The following is a 19,465-nucleotide window of genomic DNA, read 5'->3' on the forward strand; positions in this document are numbered from 1 at the left end:
AGTTCTCCTGCCTCCGCCTCCCAAGTAGCTGGGATTACAGGTGCCTGCCACCACGCCTGGCTAATTTTTGTATTTTTAGTAGAGATGGGGTTTCACCATGTTGGCCAGGCTGGTCTCAAACTCCTGACCTCAGGTGATTCACCCGCCTTGGCCTCCCAAAGTGCTGGGATTACAGGTGTGAACCAATGCGCCCAGCTGACATACTCTTGAGCCCCTAGTGGAAAAACAAGGAAGAGAAAGGAGAAAATGAAAAAGGGAGGGAGTAAAAGTAGAAAGAAACAAAGGGAAGAGAAGGCAGGCAGTCAACTCCGTGACGATACTCATTCCTTTATTGTCAGCTGTGTTGATTGGAACAGGGCTGGGGCCTGCAAGCTGCTGGCAGCACCCAGCTGCAGGTGCATTTCAACTCAACAGAGGCCCCCATCCTAAGCCAAGGGGACAGAGGGGAATGTTTTATATATATATATATTTATATATTACATATGTCCCGTATAGTCATATGTATAGAGTGACAAGAATGGGCCACTGCGTTGTTAACTGTTGTCCTAAATAAAGACCATAGCAACACACATGGGAATTTGGTCCTAACCAAGGCCCTTACTTTGTCAATCAAATGTTTGATACACCAAAAGGAAAAGGAGGGAAAGAGAGACCAGAGACTGAGAGCCAGCCACCCCTAGTGGCCCTGTTCCCAGCAAATCTTACACTGAGTGTAGTGTGTCTCCTGTGGAGGTAAACACACACACAAACACACACACTCATACACACATACACAAAACCGCAGGCAGGAGCTCCTCCTCCAACCATACCTTGGGCCCAGCCCTCGGACTGGGGGTGCTGATTCGGGTATATTGTGCTATAAGACTGTGAGGGAGGAGTGACAGGACAATGCAGGGGCAATGTGTCCAAGTGATGAATGGGGTGACATGTGCTGCTTTGTCCACAAACGAGAAAGAGGTCAGTGGGAGAGGCTGTGCAATGCAGCCCTGGAGGTCCCCCGCGCCCAGGCCACCTGGGGAATTTCTACACACGACTCCTGTCCCAGCCACAGTCGAACCTCTGATCTGAATCCCGAGTCTCAAATAATCTCTTGGGCTCTGATGAGAACCGTGATTTCCTGGAAGGACAAGAGCAAATGGCAACTGGGTGGCTCAACCCTCCAGTCCAGTAATGAAGCAGAAATGACAGCGTCGTGGAGTTAAAGCAGACCCAAGCGTGATCCTCAGAGCAGAACTTGAAATGATGTAAGAAGGGTTCATTTCCTGAAGGAAAGAGAATAACCCTGCCGCCAGCTCCCACGCCCCCCGTTTCAGGCAGATCTGTCAGTCTTACGGCTTCACCCCAATGACAGCGCTCTTCATATTCTAGGAACTGGAGACTTGCACTATTCGGGCACTCTGAAATCCTATCTCACTCCCTTGCTTTCCTTATTACCTCTTCACCCCTCCACCAAAATATACACTTAAAAAGCCAGTCAATAAACGTTAACCATTTTTTTTTGTAGAAATTTACTTATCACTTGAGATACCTGGAGACAATTTGGGCCATCACAAAGGAAGGTAAGGAGTAGCCCCCTAGGAACCAATTTGCATACCTAGTAAATAAAGGATTTTCAACAAAATAATACCTTAAAAATGCGACTCAGAAACAAGGGTAATAGGCAAAGCTTATTGAAAAGATTGTGCCTCAGCTTGTTTCCTGGGACAGATGAAGGGAAAAAGCAATAGAGTTAGCATCTCCAGTTAGCTGGGGGTAGAATGACAGTGACTCCTCCCACTGTGAATGGGGTCCAGGCGGCTGCAGGAGAAATGCTCAAAGCAGGTGGGAGCACCCTTTCGAAAATGGGGAGTTGCCTTGATGGCCTATTGACCAATATGACTTCTCAGAGGGGACAGAAACAAAGGGATCTGGTGGAGGGACTTCCGTTGATGACTGTTTAAGTTGTCTCAGTTGTCGTTCCATTTCCTGCCGATTCCAAGGTGATGGCAATTGGTTGGTCCATAATTCCGATCCAAGGTGGGCAGAAAGCAGAGTTTGGGAAGCTGTGAGTTCTTGTCAAAGCTGAAGGGCATGGGCTATGTTGGTGAGGTTGTTAATGTCCTCAAAAGGAGCCAAAGAGGCCGAATGATGTTGTCTGATGCTCAGAAAGTGGAAAGCGGGGCTGTGTCCACAGGGAGCAGATGCCAACACTGTCAGGATGTCTCTTGTCCTCAGGGAACACCAAGCAGTTTCCTAGTCCCAGAAAGTGTTCAGGGGCTGCTCACCATCAGTGTGGGAGAAGATGAAGGTTATGGAGTGCGGTGGGTAGAAAAGGGACTATCTTCTCAGGCACTGGCTACCTTCCCTTCTGAAGGCAGCTGAAACAGGAACGAGCCTGAGGTATGACTGGGGGGGCTCTCAGGTCAGAAGAAAAGGAGGCTACACAGTGACCATGGTAGGCCCAGACAGCTCAGGCGAGGGCATCTCCCCCCCCACGAACTGAGCTCCGCGAATAAATAACATGAATTAAATAAAGGAGGGGAAGAAGAGCAGGCAGAGGCACCGCCTGCCAGATTCTCACCCCTGCACACACGCACACGCACATGCACGCACACGCACACACACCAAGCGGCAGACGAGATGAGCCAGAGGTGGCGGCCCCATCCCAGGAGTCTATCGGATGGGCAGCCTGACATGAAAGTTGTCACTCATGGTCCGCCACTGTCACAGGGCGCAGAGAAGCAGAGGCCAGGGAGGCATGTGTGGTGGAAGGTGGAGGCCGCTGAGGACTCTGGCACCTGCAGGGGGATGAGGCAGGCAAAGGGGAAGGTTAGAAAAATGCAGGGAACAGGAAAGTGAGTCCTCTCCTTTTTTTTTTTTTGAGACGAGTTTCACTCTTGTTGCCGAGGTTGGAGTGCAGTGGTGTGATCTTGGCTCACTGCAATCTCTGCCTCCCGGGTTCAAGTGATTCTCCTGCCTCAGCCTCCCAAGTAACTAGGATTACAAGTATCCACTACCACACCCAGCTAATTTTTTATTTTTAGTAGAGACAGGGTTTCACCATGTTGGCCAGGCTGATCTTGAACTCCTGACCTCAGGTGGTCCATCCGCCTCGGCCTCCCAAAGTGCTGGGATTACAGGTGTGACCCACCACAGCCAGCTGTGAGTCCTCTCCTTTGTCCTGTCCTGTTGCTGCAGGAACCCCTCCAACATCCCCAGTCACCCCTCGCCCTTCCTGCCCTTTGGGTGCCACCAAAACCCTCTTTAGCTTCATCCAGCCCCTGCAGTTCCCTGCCTCCTGGGTCCAGTGCTGCCACGGACCATGAAGGTACTGACCAGGATCTGGACTTTCGGACTTTAGACGTGGAAGGTCTTTCCAGAAAGCTGTCCAACCGCATGAGCCTCTCCATGTGTAGCGCGCGAGGGTCTTGTTCTTGGTCATGAGAGAATTCCATCTCAAAGACAGCTGGAGGGGACACATCCAACTCCAGAAACATGATGTTTTCAGCCTGTGGTGGGAATTTCATGCCAGACGTGAGCAGTGTCCTGGTGAGTGTGCCTTCTAGGCACTCAGCTAGTCTGGGTATAGCAGGGCTGATGAGGGTGTTGAGGAAGCAAAGGCTGTCAGCATCCCCTCCCCTCCCATAGGCTTTTTTTTTTTTTTTGAGATGGAGTCTTGTTCTGTCATCCAGGCTGGAGTGCAGTGGCACAATCTCGGCTCACTGCAACCTCTGCCTCCTGGGTTCAAGCGATTCTCCTGCCTCAGCCTCCCAAGTAGTTGGGATTACAGGCACCCATCAACACACCTGCCTAATTTTCGTATTTTTAGTAGAGACAGGGTTTCACCATGTTGGCCAGGCTGGTCTCGAACTCCTGACCTCAGGTGATCCACCTGCCTCGGCCTCCCAAAGTGCTGGGATTTACAGGTGTGACCCACCACACCCAGCCTCCCTCCCACAGGCTCTTTCTCCCCTGCCCACTTCTTACCCTATACCTGGGGTGGGACCCCATTGCCATGGCAACCCGAGCATACTGGCTGATAGGCCTCTTGTAGCCTACTGCGGATGTTGGTCGCTTCTTCATCTGGCTGTTATTGCTGTAGGGAAGAGGCTATATGAGAAAGGATTTCTGTGGAACACAAACAGCAAACAACATCATGAGGGCCTATCATTCAGGTAGCCAGGAGGCCCTGCAGATGGCAGGTTCTGGAATCTTCCTCTCCTTGCTCTATTTCAGCTTGACACCTGAAGCTAGTGCAGTTGTCCCCCTCATCCGTGGTTTTGATCCCCACAGTTTCGGTTACTGTGGTCTGAAAATAAGCAAGTACAGTACAATCAGATGTTTCAAGAGAGAGACCACATCCACACCACTTTTACTATAGTATATTGTGTTTTTGTTGTTGCTGTTTCGAGATGAAGTCTCTCTCTGTCACCCAGGCTGGAGTGCAGTGGCACAGTCTCAGCTCACTGCAGCCTCCACCTCCCAGGTTCAAGCGATTCTCCTGCCTCAGCCTCCTGAGTAGCTGAAATTTCAGGCATGCACCACCACACCTGGTTAATTTTTGTATTTTTAGTAGAGACAGGGTTTCACCATGTTGGCCAGGCTGGTTTCAAACTCCTGACCTCAAGTGATCCACCTGCCTTGGCCTCCCAAAGATCTGGGATAATAGGCATGAGCCACTGCACCCAGCTGTATTAAAGTATATTGTTATGATTGTTTTGTCTTATACATCTCATGTACCCCATTAACATATACACCTATGTACCCACAAAATTATTATTTTTTTTTTTTTGAGACAGAGTTTCGCTTTTGTTGCCCAGGTTGGAGTGCAATGGTGTGATCTCAGCTCACCGCAACCTCCGCCTCCTGGATTCAAGCAATTCTCCTGCCTCAACCTTCCGAGTAGCTGGGATTACAGGCATGCACCACCACGGCCTGCTAATTTTGTATTCTTAGTAGAGATGGGGGTCTCTTCATGTTGGTCAGGCTGGTCTTGAACTCCTGACCTCAGGTGATCCTCCCGCCTCAGCCTCCCAAAGTGCTGGGATTATAGGCGTGAGCCACCATGACCGGCCAACAATTTTAAATCATAATAAAATTTAAAATAAACTTCACAGCATATATAGGGTTTTAAGATCTCTAGTAAATGCAGTTTCAGCATCCACTAGAGGTCTTAAAATGTATCCCCTGTGGCTAAGGGGAGACTACTGTGTAACACAAAGAGGCACATATTAGTATTTCTTCACTATTGTTGCTTTAACTTGTTTCTGCAGTAGAAAGGACTGATTGAAGGCTGAAATGAAATCCAGTCTCACTTTAGCTTGTAGCTTTATATACTTTCTTTTTTTTTGAGACAGAGTTTCACTCTTGTTGCCTAGGCTGGAGTACAATTGTGCAATCTCAGCTCACTGCAACCTCTACCTCCCGGGTTCAAGCGATTCTCCTGCCTCAGCCTCCTGACTAGCTGGGACCACAGGTGCGTGCCATCAGGCCCAGCTAATTTTTGTATTTTTAGTAGAGATAAGGTTTCGCCATGTTGGCCAGGACGATCTTGATCTCTTGATCTTGTGATCCACCTGCCTTGGCCTCCCAAAGTGCTGGGATTACAGCCCTGAGCCACCCTGCCCAGCCAATTTTCTTTATTTTTTTTGAGACAGAGTCTCACTCTTGTCACTCAGGTTGGAATGCAATGGCACGATCACGGCTCACTGCAACCACCGACTCCCAGGCTCGAGCAAGTCTTATGTCTCTGCCTCCCAAGTAGCTGGGACCACAGGCGCGTACCAACACGCCTGGCTAATTGTTGTATTTTTAGTAGAGATGGGGTTTTGCCATATTGGCCAGGCTGGTCCTGAACTCCTGACCTTAGGTGATCTGCCTGCCTCAACCTCCCACAGTGCTGGCATTACAGGTGTGAGACACCGCAGCAGCCTAGTCAATTAATTTTCAACAACAGTGACAAGACACTTCTATGGGGAGAGAATAGTCTTTTGAACCAGAGAGGACTGGATATCCATGTGCAAAAAAATGAGTTTGGATCCTTACCTTGCCTCATACATAGAAATTAGCTCAAAATGGATCATAGATCTAATAAATATAAGAGCTAAAACTCTGTATCTCTTAGAATAAGACACATGGGTAATTTTTCATGACCTTAGATTAGGCAATGGTTGCTCTCTGTTTTTTTTTTTTACTCTATCACACAGGGTAGAGTGCAGTGGTATGATCATAGCTTACTACAACCTTGACCTCCTGGGCTCAAATGACCCTCCCACTTCAGCCCCTTGAGTAGCTGGGACTACAATCATACGCCAACAAACCAGGCTAATTTTTTTTTTTTTTGAGACAGAGTCTCACTCTGTCGCCAGGCTTGAGTGCAGTGGTGCAGTCTTGGCTCACTGCAACCTCCGCCTCCTGGGTTCAAGCAATTCTCTTGCCTCAGCCTCCTGAGTAGCTGGGACTACAGGCACGTACCACCACGCCCAACTAATTTTTGTATTTTTAGTAGAGACAGGCTTTTACCATGTTGGCCAGGATGGTCTCAATCTCTTGACCTTGTGATCCACCCGCATCAGCCTCCCAAAGTCCTGGGATTACAGATGTGAGCCACCGAGCCTGGCTTTAAAAATGTTTTCAAATGCATATTCTTTGACCCAAATTACCCCTCCTAGGAACTTCACTAAGGAAATAATCAGAGATAAATAGAAAAATTTACATGCAGGGGTATGTGCTGAAGCTTTTTTTTCTATAGACAGGGTCTTGCTCTGTCACCAGGCTGATGTGTGATGGTGAGATCATATTTCACTGCAGCCTTGAATTCTTGACCTCAAATGGTCTTCCTGCCTCAGCCTCCTGGGTAGATCAGACTACAGGCAGGTGCCACCACATCTGACTAATTTTGTTATTTTTTGACAGGGTCTCCCTATGTTGCCCAGGCTCGTCTCAAACTCCTTCTCTCAAGCCATCCTCCCACCTCAGCCTCCGAAAGTGTGAGCCACTGTGCCTGGCCCTGAATCATTATTTACAACTGCGAGAGATTAGCAACAACCAAAATGGGGTTGGTTAAATTATTACGACCCAGTTAAATTATTATTGAGTCCTATGAAGGAACTTTATGTATTCAATAAAATTTTTGTGTGGCTCTATGTAGATGCAGAAAGACTGCCACAATATATTAAATAAAGAGCAAATAAAAAATTAAGTTCGTGTTTGTATTTAAAAAAATTTTTTTAGAGATGGTCTCTTGCTATGTTATCCAGGCTGGTCTTGAGCTCCTGACCTCAAGTGATCCCCCAGCCTCAGTGTCCCCAAGTGTTGGAATTACAGGCATGAGCTACTGCAGCTGGCTGGTTTTAAGGAAATGTGTGTGTATGTGTGTGTCTGCTTAGGAAAAAGTCTAGATATTTGACAAAATATTGACAGTTATAATCTTTGAATTGTGTGATTATGGTAATTTTTATTTTCTTTCTGCCTTTCTGCAATATCTGAAGTTTTTTTACAATGACCATGTATAACTTTATATCTAATTAATTAGTTCAAACATCTACAGGAAATCATACATATCTGTATGCCTGCCATCCGGTTTTGTCAAGAGTGCCGCTGTGAAGATTTCTACAGGTATTTTCATGTTTATATTGAACATTTTCCCTGGGGTGTGTTTCCAGGAATGGAAGGGTTGCATTGTAGGGTATGCATATTTTTAGCTTTATTTGATATTGTCAATTGCTTTTGAAAGTGGTTATACTTATGAACGTTTCCATTGCTCTACATCCTAGAAAGCTCATTGTGTGCTTTTTACTTTCAGCAATTTGGTGAGTGTGATTTATTATTTTATTTTATTTTTGAGATGGAATTTTGCTCCTGTTGCCCAGGCTGGAGTGCCATGGCATGATCTTGGCTCACCGCAACCTCCACCTCCCGGGTTCAAGCGATTCTTCTGCCTTAGCCTCCTGAGAAGCTGGGATTACAGGAATGCGCTACCATGCACAGCTAGTTTTGTATTTTTAGTAGTGACAGGGTTTCTCCATGTTGGTCAGGGTGGTCTCGAACTCCTGACCTCAGGTGATCCGCCTGGGCCTCCCAGAGCGCTGGGATTACAGGCGTGAGCCACCACACCCGGCGAGTGTGATGTGTTATTAAAATATTGTTACGACCCTGAACAAAAACGAACAGAAAAAACAAAAGAAAAGAAAACAAGAAAGCTACTTCCATTTTAAAAAATCAAAGAAGACAGGTTTTGGAGTAAGTCAGACCTGGGTTTCAATGCTGGCTCTGCCCCTCAAGCTCTGTTACCTGGGGAAGTGGCTTACCATCGCTGAGCCTCAGACATATCATCCCTATCATACAGGATTGCTGAGATTAAACAAGATAAGCACTTAGCACAGTGCGCCCGCCACAGGGCTAACATGTGGCAGCTGTGATTATGATTTATTTTCAATTCCACTTGCTAAGGGGATACAAATGAAATCAGCAAGGATAAAACTCAAAAGGTGACAGTTGGAAGAGGAGAATAAACAGGCCGAGTAACTCAGAGAGAGGACATTCTGTCCTTGAATGGCAGAACAAGCTATGCAGGAGCCACTGAACAATGGCTGCCTGCTGCAGCAGCAGTGACAGGAAATAAGTCTTGTGGTTCAGTTGATGAAGCATATAAGAAAATGCTATACCCCATTCTCCTGACCCTCTCTATAGATGAAAATGAGGAAAGATAGGGCTCCAGAAGCCCCAGCTGGGTCTGCAGCTGAGCTTACATTTTACAGGATGGTGGAAGGTGTGCCTGTGGGGAGAGGCAGTCTCAGTGGCAGTGGTAGGAAGGAGACAGTCCTGCTGCAGTCACAGCTGGAAATGCAGAGCTGTCCCCTCTAAGAGAGGAGTGAGAAAATTAGGAAAACAGCAACTTATTTACAAGGTGCTTCTACGCAGTTCATCTGAACTTAACAACCTCCCAAGGTGTGGATACAGCAAAGGAGACTAAGGCCCAGGGACGTGTAGCACCTTTTGTGTCCCAGGTCATACAATTAGGGAAAGACTAGGAATCTGAATCTTCCCATGTACTCCTTTTAAAATTATTATTATTGGCCAGGCACAGTGGCTCACGGGACGCCTGTAATCCCAGCACTTTGGGAGGCTGAGGCAGGTGGATTACCTGAGGTCAGGAGTTCGAGACCAGTCTGGTCAACATGGTGAAACCCTGTCTCTACTAAAAATATAAAAAGTAGCTGGTGCCTGTAGTCCCAGATACTTGGGAGGCTGAGGTGAGAGAATCACTTGAACCCGAGGTGGAGGTTGCAGTGAGCTGAGACTGCACCACTGCACTCCAGCCTGGGCGACAGAGTGAGCCTTCATCTCTAAAACAAATAATAATAATTATTATTTTGTGGCCAGGCATGGTGGATCAAGCCTATAATCTCAACTTTGGGAGGCCAAGACAGGTGGATCACCTGAGGTCAGGAGTTCAAGACCAGCCTGACCAACATGGTAAAACCCCTCTCTACCAAAAGTACAAAAATTAGCCAGGCATGGCATGCGCCAGTAATCCCAGTACTTAGGAGGCTGAGGCAGGAGAATTGTTTGAACCCGAGAGTCAGAGGTTGCAATGAGCTGAGATTATGCCACTGCACTCCAGCCTGGGTGACAGAGTGAGACTCAGTCTCAAAACAAACAAAAATTTATTATTATGTTGTGAAATTTTTGAATCGGGCAACACCTCATTCTATGCCACAGAGTGGGTGTTCCCCCCAAGGACTCTTTAGTATCATCTCTCAGGAGGGCACTAGAGCAGACGGGGCAGGGAGTGCCTCAGGCTCTGGGAACAGGACAGAGATACAGGGCTGGGTGAGCAGAGCAGTGGATCAGCGCGAATTGGCAGCCTGACCCAGTAAAGATGCCAGGGCTATTCTGGGTGGCATGTGGGAGAGAAGGGTTGGGGGAAGGGAGTCTGTAATTGGGGCACCAGCCTTCCCATCAACTCCCTCTTCTGCCCCAGGCCTGCTTTCCAAGATTGATCCTCTGTAGGAAGCAGGTTGTGGCAGCTCAGAGCTGAGGCCTGGATCTGCATTTATGCACCCCTCCCTTTAAGCACCCCTCCCTGCAGGGCCCCACAACCACAGTTATCCTGCAAGATCTAACGCGTTCTCCTAGGACCCTCCCTCCGTAATTGGCTGCTATCATTTTTTTCCCTTTAATATTAAAAAGTCATCTCTCAGCTCCATCTCAGGGGTTGACACCATTCTCCTTTCTGGCTGTTTGATCACTCCCTTTGCCCTCTCCTTCCCCTCCTTCTTTCCTGTTCTCTCTCTCTCTTTCTCTCTCTCTCTCCCTCCCTCCCTCCCTCCTTCCCTCACTCTGTTACCCAGGCTGGAGTGCAGTGGCACAATCTCGGCACACTACAACCTCTGCCTCCCAGATTCAAGGAATTTTTGGGCCTCAGTTTCCCAAGTAGCTGGGATTACAGGTGAGAGTCACACTACACCTGGCTAATATTTGTATTTTTGGAAGAGACGGGGTTCTGCCATGTAGGCCAGGCTGGTCTCAAACTTCTGGCCTACAGTGATTCACCTGCCTTGCCCTCCCAAAGTGCTGGGATTACAGGTGTCAGCCACCACACTCAGCCCTCCCCTCTTGTTCTGAAAGCAGGCATCCGACATCACTGGGTGTGTTTCCTTCCAGATCCTTTCTGCAAATTCAACACAGCCAATCACGCTTTCCTCTTCCATCTGGCTTCTCTGTCCCGGCAAGCCGTCTGCCCACCTTGTTCCATTGCCTGGGTGTCTGAACTGTCAGTCTTCTCACTTCCCCTCCATGCTCCCCCTCACCTGTCTGGGAAGCTGCAACTGCTCCCTGCTTCACGCTATCTTCAATTCTCACAGGTCTATGAAGAAATACATGGACTCAACACAGAGCTAGGGATGTTCTTACTGGGGTGAACTTTGCCTCTGTGACAAAACAGTTTCACTTTCTTTCCTGATTCTATTTAGAGCAAAAAACACTCTCTCTTTAAACCCAGAGGCAGAGGCCAGGCAAGGTGGCTCATGCCTGTAATCCCAGCGCTTTTGGGAGGCCAAGACAGATCACCTGAGGTCAGAAATTCAAGACCAGCTTGGCCAACATTGAAACTCCGTCACTACTAAAAATAGAAAAATTAGCGTGGTGGCGCACACCTGTAGTGCCAGCTACTCAGGAAGCTGAGGTACAAGAATCGCTTGAACCAGGGAGGTGGAGGTTGCAGTGAGCCGTGATCATGCCACTGTACTCCAGACCAGGTGACAGAGTGAAACTCTCTCTCAAAAAAATAAAAATAAAAATAAATAACAAACCCAGAGACAGTTTAACAAAAACTCAACATCTAAAACAAAAACATCAAGTCAAACTAAGGGAGAGAGGCAGGCGGTTTCTCCAGAGTCCCCGTAATTAGAATATGGCTTATAAGTACGAGTGCAGCTCTTCATTGGTTATCTCCTCTATGCCAGGCACAGGCCTGGAACCTTACATATATTATTTCATTTCAACCTTGACAATCCTATAAGGTACATATTATTATTCCCTCTTTATAGATGAAGAAATTTGGGTTCCGACAGGTTAAAAAAACTTACTCAAGGCCAGGTGAGATGGCTCATGCCTGTTATCCTAGCACTGGAGGCTGAGGCAGGAGAATCGCTTCAACCCAGGAGGCAGAAGTTGCAGTGAGCTGAGATGACACCACTGCATTCCGGCCTTGGCAACAGAGTGACTGACACTCTGACTTAAGGCCACTAGTAAGTGCCAGGGCCTAGAATTCAGAATGTTCTTTTTTTTTTTTTGAGACAGTCTCACTCTGTTGCCCAGGCTGGAGTGCAGTGGCACGATCTCAGCTCACTGCAACCTCTGCCTCCCGGGTTCACATGATTCTCCTCCTACCTCAGCCTCTCAGGTAGCTGGGATTACAGGTGCCCACCTCCATACCCAGCTAATTTTTGTATTTTTAGTAGAGATGGGGTTTCACCATGTTGGCCAAGCTGGTCTCAAATTCCTGACCTCAAGTGATCTGACTGTCTCAGCCTCCCAAAGTGCTGGGATTATAGTCATGAGCCACTGTGCCCGGCCAAATTCAGAATGTTCTAAATCCAAAATCCAGTCTCTCTCTACTGCACCATGATGCCTTTGAAAAGAATCTAGGGGCTGGGCACGGTGGCTCAGGCTTGTAATCCCAGCACGTTGGGAGGAGTTCACTTGAGCTCCGGAGTTCAAGACCAGCCTAGGCAACATAGTGAGACCCCTGTCTCTACTAAAAATTGAAAAAAAAAATTAGCTGGGTGTGGTGGTCTATGTCTGTTCTGTAGTCTAAGCTACTTGGGAAGCTGAAGCAGGAGGATCACTTGAGCCTGGAAGGTCAAGGCTGTAGTGAGCCATGATTGTGCCACTACACTCCAGGCTGGGCAACAGAGAGAGACTCTGTCTCAAAAAAAGAAAGAAAAGAATCTAGGGTAGCCGGAGTTACAAAGACCAAAGGGCTAAAAAGTTACAATGGAATGTTGTGAACTGTAGACCATGGGCTATGGATATTGTCACATATATAACCCTCTAGAAGACAATTTTGTGAGGCTGGCTCACACCTGGAACCCCAGCACTTTGGGAGGCTGAGGTGTGTGAACTGCTTGACATCAGACACTTGAGAACAGTCTGGCCAACCTAGTGAATCCCTGTCTCTATTTAAAAAAAAAAAGAAAGAAAGAAGATAATTTTACCTAAACATAATTAAAAATAAAGTCTAGGCAAGGTGTGGTGGCTCACGCCTATAATCTCAGCATTTTGGGAGACTGAGATGGAGGTATCACTTGAGTCCAGGAGTTCAAGACCAGCCTGTGCAAGGTAGCGAGACCCCCATCTCTACAATAAGTAAAAAATTAGCCAGGCATGGTGGTACAAGCCTGAGGTCCCAGCTACCCAGGAGGCTGAGGTGGGAGGATTGCTTGAGCCAAGAAAGTGAGCCAAGATTGTGCCACTGTACTCCAGCCTGGGCACCAGAGTGAGACCTTGTCTCAAAAAATAAAACTAAATTAACTGGGCATAGTGGCATGCACCTGTGGTCCCAGCTACTCAGGGGGCTGAGGTGGGAGGATTGCTTGAGCCTGGGAAGCAGAGGTTTCAGTGAATCAAGATTGTGCTACTGCACTCCAGACTGGGTGACAGAGTGAGACCCTGTCTCAAAAAAATAGATAAAAATTAAATTAAATTAAATTAAAAAGTCTAGGCCAGGTAAGGTGGCTCACGCCTATAATCCCAGGACTTTGGGAAGCTAAGGCAGGCAGATCACCTGAGGTCAGGAGTTCGAGACCAGCCTGGCCAACATGGAGAAACTCTGTCTCTACTAAAAATATAAAAATTAGCTGGACGTGGTGGCGCATACCTGTAATCCCAGCTACTTGGGAGGCTGAGGCAGCAGAATCACTTGAACCTGGGAGGCAGAGGCTGCAGTGAGCCGAGATTGCACCACTGCACTCCAGCCTGAGTGATGGAGCAAGACTCCATCTCAAAAAATAAGAATAATAAAAAGTAAATAAAAATAAAAAACTAAAATGTCTATTATGAGAAACTAAAAATAAAAGGTCATACTTGTAAAATATTTATTGCTGGAGCTAGTTGCAAAAATGTTTTTAAAGTAACTTTAAGATTATGCAAGATTGTGACTGTGGAAAGCACCTCACCTTAAATTATTTTGTATCAAGGGAAAAAAGAGAAAGGGCTAGACTTCCAAAATAATTTGATTAGGGACAGGTCTCAAGAGTTACCTGACAACTCCTTGTTTGAGAGGCACTGGTCAGAGTGTGGGGTAGGTGCTGGGAGCTGGGGTAGGAGGAGGGAGAGTGTTTCTCACAGAAGCTTTCTAAGGGACAGCATGACTTTAGGTAGTTCTTCACAAATAACGCTTTTCTTCTCACTCTGAGCAGCCGTCAGCGTTCTCATCACCAGAATACCTCAGGCCACAATAAAGCAAAATATTCCACACCCGAGTTGAGCAAATGGCACAATGCCCTGATTAGTTAAACGTGCTTTGAAGAGAAAGAGCTTTTCTGTCTGTGTTTTAGCCCTAATGAAGTGATGTTGCAAGAGGAGGCGGTCAGCGCTGAAGGAAAGGACCTTTCCTCTGGGGAGTGGGGGGTCTATTTCACAGCTGCCGCCTCAGACCCCCTGGTGCCGGAAATGAGGAAAGCTGCCCTGTTCAAGGACCTCCCTGCCCTCAACCTTCCACAGTGAAATGACGGACAGCAGGTAGATGACCTCAGAGATCCAGGCCAGCAGCTCCCTGCCCCCTGCTGCACCCCACCAGGCTCCCTCTGCTGAGTCAGAATCAAAACTGGGATTTCAATGACCGTGGAATTGTTTTTACTTTATTCTAACCATCCTGGCTTTAAAAAGAGTAATTTTAAAAACTTGTTTCATATTTTAAAAAATCCTAGAACCATTTTTTACTTGCCTTTTCTATTGTATTTTTTAAAGTTCTGAAGTAAATATTAAATATTGCAAATTGCAGTCATCAGACATAGCAAAGTGGACAGTGACAAAGAAAAATGAAAAAGAATATATTCATGATTACTTGGTATTTTTTCTTTTTTTTTTTTTTAATTGAGACTGAATTTTTAATTGAAACTGCTCTGTTACCCAGGCTGGAGTGCAGTGGCTCCATCTCGGCTCACTGCAACCTCTGCCTCCCAAGTTCAAGGGATTCTCCTACCTCAGCTTCCCTAGTAGCTGGGATTACAGGCGTATGCTAGCACACCCAGCTATTTTTCTGTGTTTGTAGTAGAGACGGGATTTGTGTTAGCCAGCATGGTCTCAATCTCCTGACCCTGTGATCCACCCACCTCAGCCGTCTAAAGCGCTGAGATTACAGGCGGGAGCCACCATGCCTGGCCACTTTTTTTTTTTCTTTTTAGTGGCGACGAAGTCTTGCTCTGTCACTGAGGCTGGAGTGCAATGGCATGATCTTGGCTCACTGCAACTTCTACCTCCCAGGTTCAAGCGATTCCCCTGTTTCAGCCTCCCAAGTAGCTGGGATTACAGGCACCCACCACCATGCCCGGCTAATTTTTGTATTTTTAGAAGAGACAAGGTTTCTCCATGTCGCCCAGGCTGGTCTTGAACTCCTGACCTCAGGTGATCTATCCAGCTCAGCCTCCCAAAATGCTGGGATTACAGGCATGAGCCACCACACTCAGCTACTTGATATTTCTTAATAACTGTTTTGAAGTAACTTCTTTCTTCGAATCCTTTTATTATATTAGAGCATTCTGTAATTACCATTCATATAATTTGTATTTAAGTGTAGAAGAGAGCATTGGTATATCATAATTGTCTTTTTTTTTGAGACAGGGTCTCACTCTGTTGCCCAGGCTGGAGTGTAGTGGCACAGTCATGGCTTAGTGCAGCCTCAACCTCCTAGGCTCAAGCAATCCTCCTCCCTCAGCCTCCCAAATAGCTGGGAGTACAGGCATGTGCTAACACCCGGCTAAGTTTTTGTATTTTTTTGTAGAGACAGGATCTCACTATGTTGCCCAGGCTGGTTTCAAACACCTGGGCTCTAGCCATCTACCTGCTTCAGTCTCCTAAAGTGCTGAGATTACAGGCATGAGCCACTGTACCTGGCCCATAATTGCCTTTTACCCTACCCAGCTGTATTTGAATATTTTCTGTACATATGTTGTACTTGGTCTTTATTCCGAACAGGTACAAACATATTCTGTATAAAGTAACATGGATAAGTTATAAATATACTTAACCATAATTTTGGAAAATGTTGTAAATCTATTTATAGCTTTAAATTTTCAATATAAAAATTTCAGGGATCCCAGGTGCAGTGGCTCAAGCCTGTAATCCCAACACTTTGGGAGGCTGTGGGGTGGATCACCTGAGGTCAGGAGTTTGAGACTAGCCTGGCCAACATGGAGAAACCCTGTCTCTACTAAAGATACAAAAAATACACTGGGTGTCATGGTGTGCACCTGTACTCCTAGCTACTCAGGAGGCTGAGGCCAGAGAATTGCATGAGACCGGGAGGTGGAGGTTGCAGCGAGCAGAGATCACACCACTGCACTCCAGCCTGGGTGATAGAGTGAGACTCCATCTCAAAAAAAAAAGGCCAGCTGAGGTGGCTCATGCCTGTAATCCCAGCACTTTAGGTGGCTGAAGCAGGCAGAAAACCTGAGGTCAGGAGTTCAAGACCAGCCTGGCCAACATGGTGAAACTCTGTGCTTACTGAAAATACAAAAAAAAAAAAAAATATATTAGCTGGGCATGATAGTGGGGGCCTATAATCTCAGCTACTCAGGAGACTAAGGGAGGAGAATTGCTTGAACCTGGGAAGCAGAGGTTGCAGTGAGCCAAGATCACGCTATCATACTCCAACCTAGGCAACAAGAGCACAGGGCTTTTGGAGACATACATTAGAACCCTTTAATAAGGGTTTTAATAACCCTTTTAAAGGCACACACTTGCCTTTAAAGCAGAAGATAGGGGTAGAAAAGACAATGGGCTAGAAATTGGCAACCATTACGTAGTAAAGAAGATTCTATATTCTAGCCAGCTTCTTTCTTTTAAGAAAGTTATTATAGGTATCTACTGTAAAAATTAATTAAAGTATGCTGTTTTAAGGTAGGTATTTTTAAATCTGTGAATGTTTTTTTTTTTGGCATATACAAACCATTTTAACTCTCAAAAAGGAGAAAAGTTTATGTATAAAAAAAGAAAAGATGGTGGAAAGTTCATATCCAATTGTTAGTCAACACTACCACTAGATAGGTGGAATTTCCATCCTTTCTATGTTTATCTAAATTTTCCATAATAAAAGCATTGTTTGTAATTGAAGTAAGGGTTACTTAAAGGGAAGCAAGTAAATTTAAAAAATGTTTTTAGAGATGAGGTCTCATTCTGTCACCCAAGCTATAGAGTACAGTGGCAGGATCCTAGTTTACAGCAGCCTGGGCTCAAGCAATCTTCCCATCTCAGCCCCCAGAGCAGCTGGGATTACAGACAGAAACACCTGGTGGAAGAAAGCAAACTCTTAAAAAACATTAAAACAAAATTAGCTGGCCATGGCAGCAACTGCCTGCTTGTTCAAGCTACTCGGGAGGCTGAGGTGGGAGGATCACTTGAGCCCAGAAGGTCAAGGCTGCAGTGAGCTGTGATCACAACACTGCACTCCAGCCTGAATGCAGACAGAGCTAGACTCTGTTTCAAAAATAATACAAAGAAATAAATAACATAAATAAGGAGTGGAAGTCCAGGTTGCGTGGGGTGGCTCACGCCTGTGATCCCAACACTGGGAGGCTGTGGCAGGAGGATTGCTTGAGCCCGGGACTTCATGACCAGACTAGGCAACAAAGTGAGATCCCATCTCTACAAAAGATAAAAAACTGAGCTGGTGTGGTGGTGCATGCCTGTGGCCCCAGCTACTCAGGCAGCTGAGGCAGGAGGATCACTTGAGCCCAGGAGCTCGAGGCTGCAGTTATATACTCCAGCCTGGGAGACAGTGAGATCCCAACTCAAGAAAAAAGAAACCAAGAAAGCAAGGAAGGAAGGAAGAAAATAATGAAAGGAAGAAAGAGAGAGACAGAGAGGGAAAGAGAGAGGCAGAGAAAGAAAAGAAAAATTTCAGTAGCATTGTCTCCATAGAGATACAGACAGATATATTACATTCATTGGAAACCATCCTTTTATTTCCATAATGGTTCCAGATCCACAGTCAAAAGTTAGGAACCTTCCCCTGAACATGTCTTACCCCAACAGACAAGCAGCCCAGTGGGTTCTAGAAAAAGTTTTCCTTCCCCAGCTTCCAAGTGAAACTGGAGGTTAGCCAGACCTGCTTGCAAACTTTTAACTTCACTTTCCTAGAAGCCCATTTCAGCAGCTTACGATCGAGATATGAAGTATAGGAAGAAAATCTGCCAGTTCATCACACCTCTGCCGATTGTTGGAGAATTAACCAAAATATTCAACAACAGGGTATATTACAAAACTATCCAAAGATAAGCCTGTTGCCACTGAAAATGAGGATTCCAAGAAATTTTTAAGGAAACAGGGTATGCTCACCCCATATAACTTAAATTAAAAAATGGTAGGCCAGGCACGGTGGCTCACGCCTATAATCCCAGCACTTTGGGAGGCCGAGGCGGGTGGATCACGAGCTCAAGAGATCGAGACCATCCTAGTCAACATGGTGAAACCCCGTCTCTACTAAAAATACAAAAAATTAGCTGGGCATGGTGGTGCGGGCCTGTAGTCCCAGCTACTCGGGAGGCTGAGGCAGGAGAATTGCTTGAACCCAGAAGGCAGAGGTTGTGGTGAGTCGAGATCGTGCCACTGCACTCCAGCCTAGGTAACAAGAGCAAAACTCCGTCTCAAAAAAAAAAAAATGGTATATACACAGAATATAGCGACATATTTTAAATGTAAAATATGCTTTTGAAATGCATGTTGCAATGAAAATATGTTGAGCTAATCCTACTCCCGGCTGTTAATCCAAATATAAAGTATACTAAGAGATATTTGCTGCCCAAATTAAATATTCAGACATTTCAATATAGTTTAAAGATAAAATTGTTCATTCCTCAAACTATTATTAAACAGTACACTAGTATTTTCTACATGGTGTCAATGTCCCTCATCCAAATGTATTACAAACTCACTTATTAGTTTAGGAAGCTGTTAAGCCAGATTTAGAAAACAAGCCTAATCTTACTTTAGATTTAGAAAACAAGCCTAATCACCCTTACTGATTATGAATTAACTTCCTTTTTTCCCTCCCTCCCTCCCTCCCTTCCTTCCTTCCTTCCTTCCACCTCTGCCTCCCAAGTTCAGCAATTCTCCTGCCTCAGCCTCCCCAGTTGCTGGGATTGCAGACACCTGCCACCACACCTGGCTAATTTTTGTATTTTTAGTAGAGACGGGGTTTCACTACGTTGGCCAGGCTGGTTTCGAACTCCTGAACTCAAGTGATCCGCCCACCTCGGCCTCCCAAAGTGCTGGGATTACAGGCGTGAGCCACCACAACTGGCAGACAGAACTTTTCTAAGCATAAGATAACTTGACAGAGTGAAGCCTCGCCAGCATCTAACTCCGCCAAATGGCACTAGAGCAGTGGTTTTCTAGCCTGGCTTCAAATGCAGAATCACAAAACTTAAGACCTGGAATGGGATCCCTTCTTTTTTTGATGAAGTTTTTTTTTTTTTTTTTTTTTTTTTTTTTGATGGAGTTTTACTCTTGTTGCCCAAGCTAGAGTGCAATGGTGCGATCTCGGTTCACCGCCATCTCTGCCTCCTGTATTCAAGCAATTCTTCTACCTCAGCCTCCCGAGTAGCTGGGATTAAGGCATGTGCCACCACACAGGATAATTTTTTGTATTATTCGTAGAGATACGGTTTCTCCATGTTAATCAGGCTGGTCTCGAACTCCCGACCTCAGGTGATCACTGCCTTGCCTCCCAAAGTGCTGGGATTACAGGCATGAGCCTCCG

At 46.2% G+C, this 19,465-nt stretch overlaps 1 protein-coding gene across 1 annotated transcript in view; it reads right to left on the reverse strand.

The window, feature by feature from the left end:
• Nucleotides 1-307: 307 nt before the first annotated feature.
• KIF3C (kinesin family member 3C) overlaps nt 308-19,465 on the reverse strand; it is a 48,906-nt gene continuing 29,748 nt past the window's right edge. The window contains exons 6-8 of the mRNA XM_035272960.3: nt 3,967-4,075; nt 3,316-3,488; nt 308-2,777 (exon numbers count right to left, since the gene is read on the reverse strand). Of these exons, the coding sequence (XP_035128851.2) occupies nt 2,684-2,777; nt 3,316-3,488; nt 3,967-4,075 (376 nt within the window). The 3' untranslated portion in view covers nt 308-2,683. The remainder of the gene's footprint in view (nt 2,778-3,315; nt 3,489-3,966; nt 4,076-19,465) is intronic.

Source organism: Callithrix jacchus, chromosome 14 (genome assembly GCF_049354715.1).
Source record: "Callithrix jacchus isolate 240 chromosome 14, calJac240_pri, whole genome shotgun sequence".
In the NCBI taxonomy this organism is placed as follows: domain Eukaryota; kingdom Metazoa; phylum Chordata; class Mammalia; order Primates; family Cebidae; genus Callithrix; species Callithrix jacchus.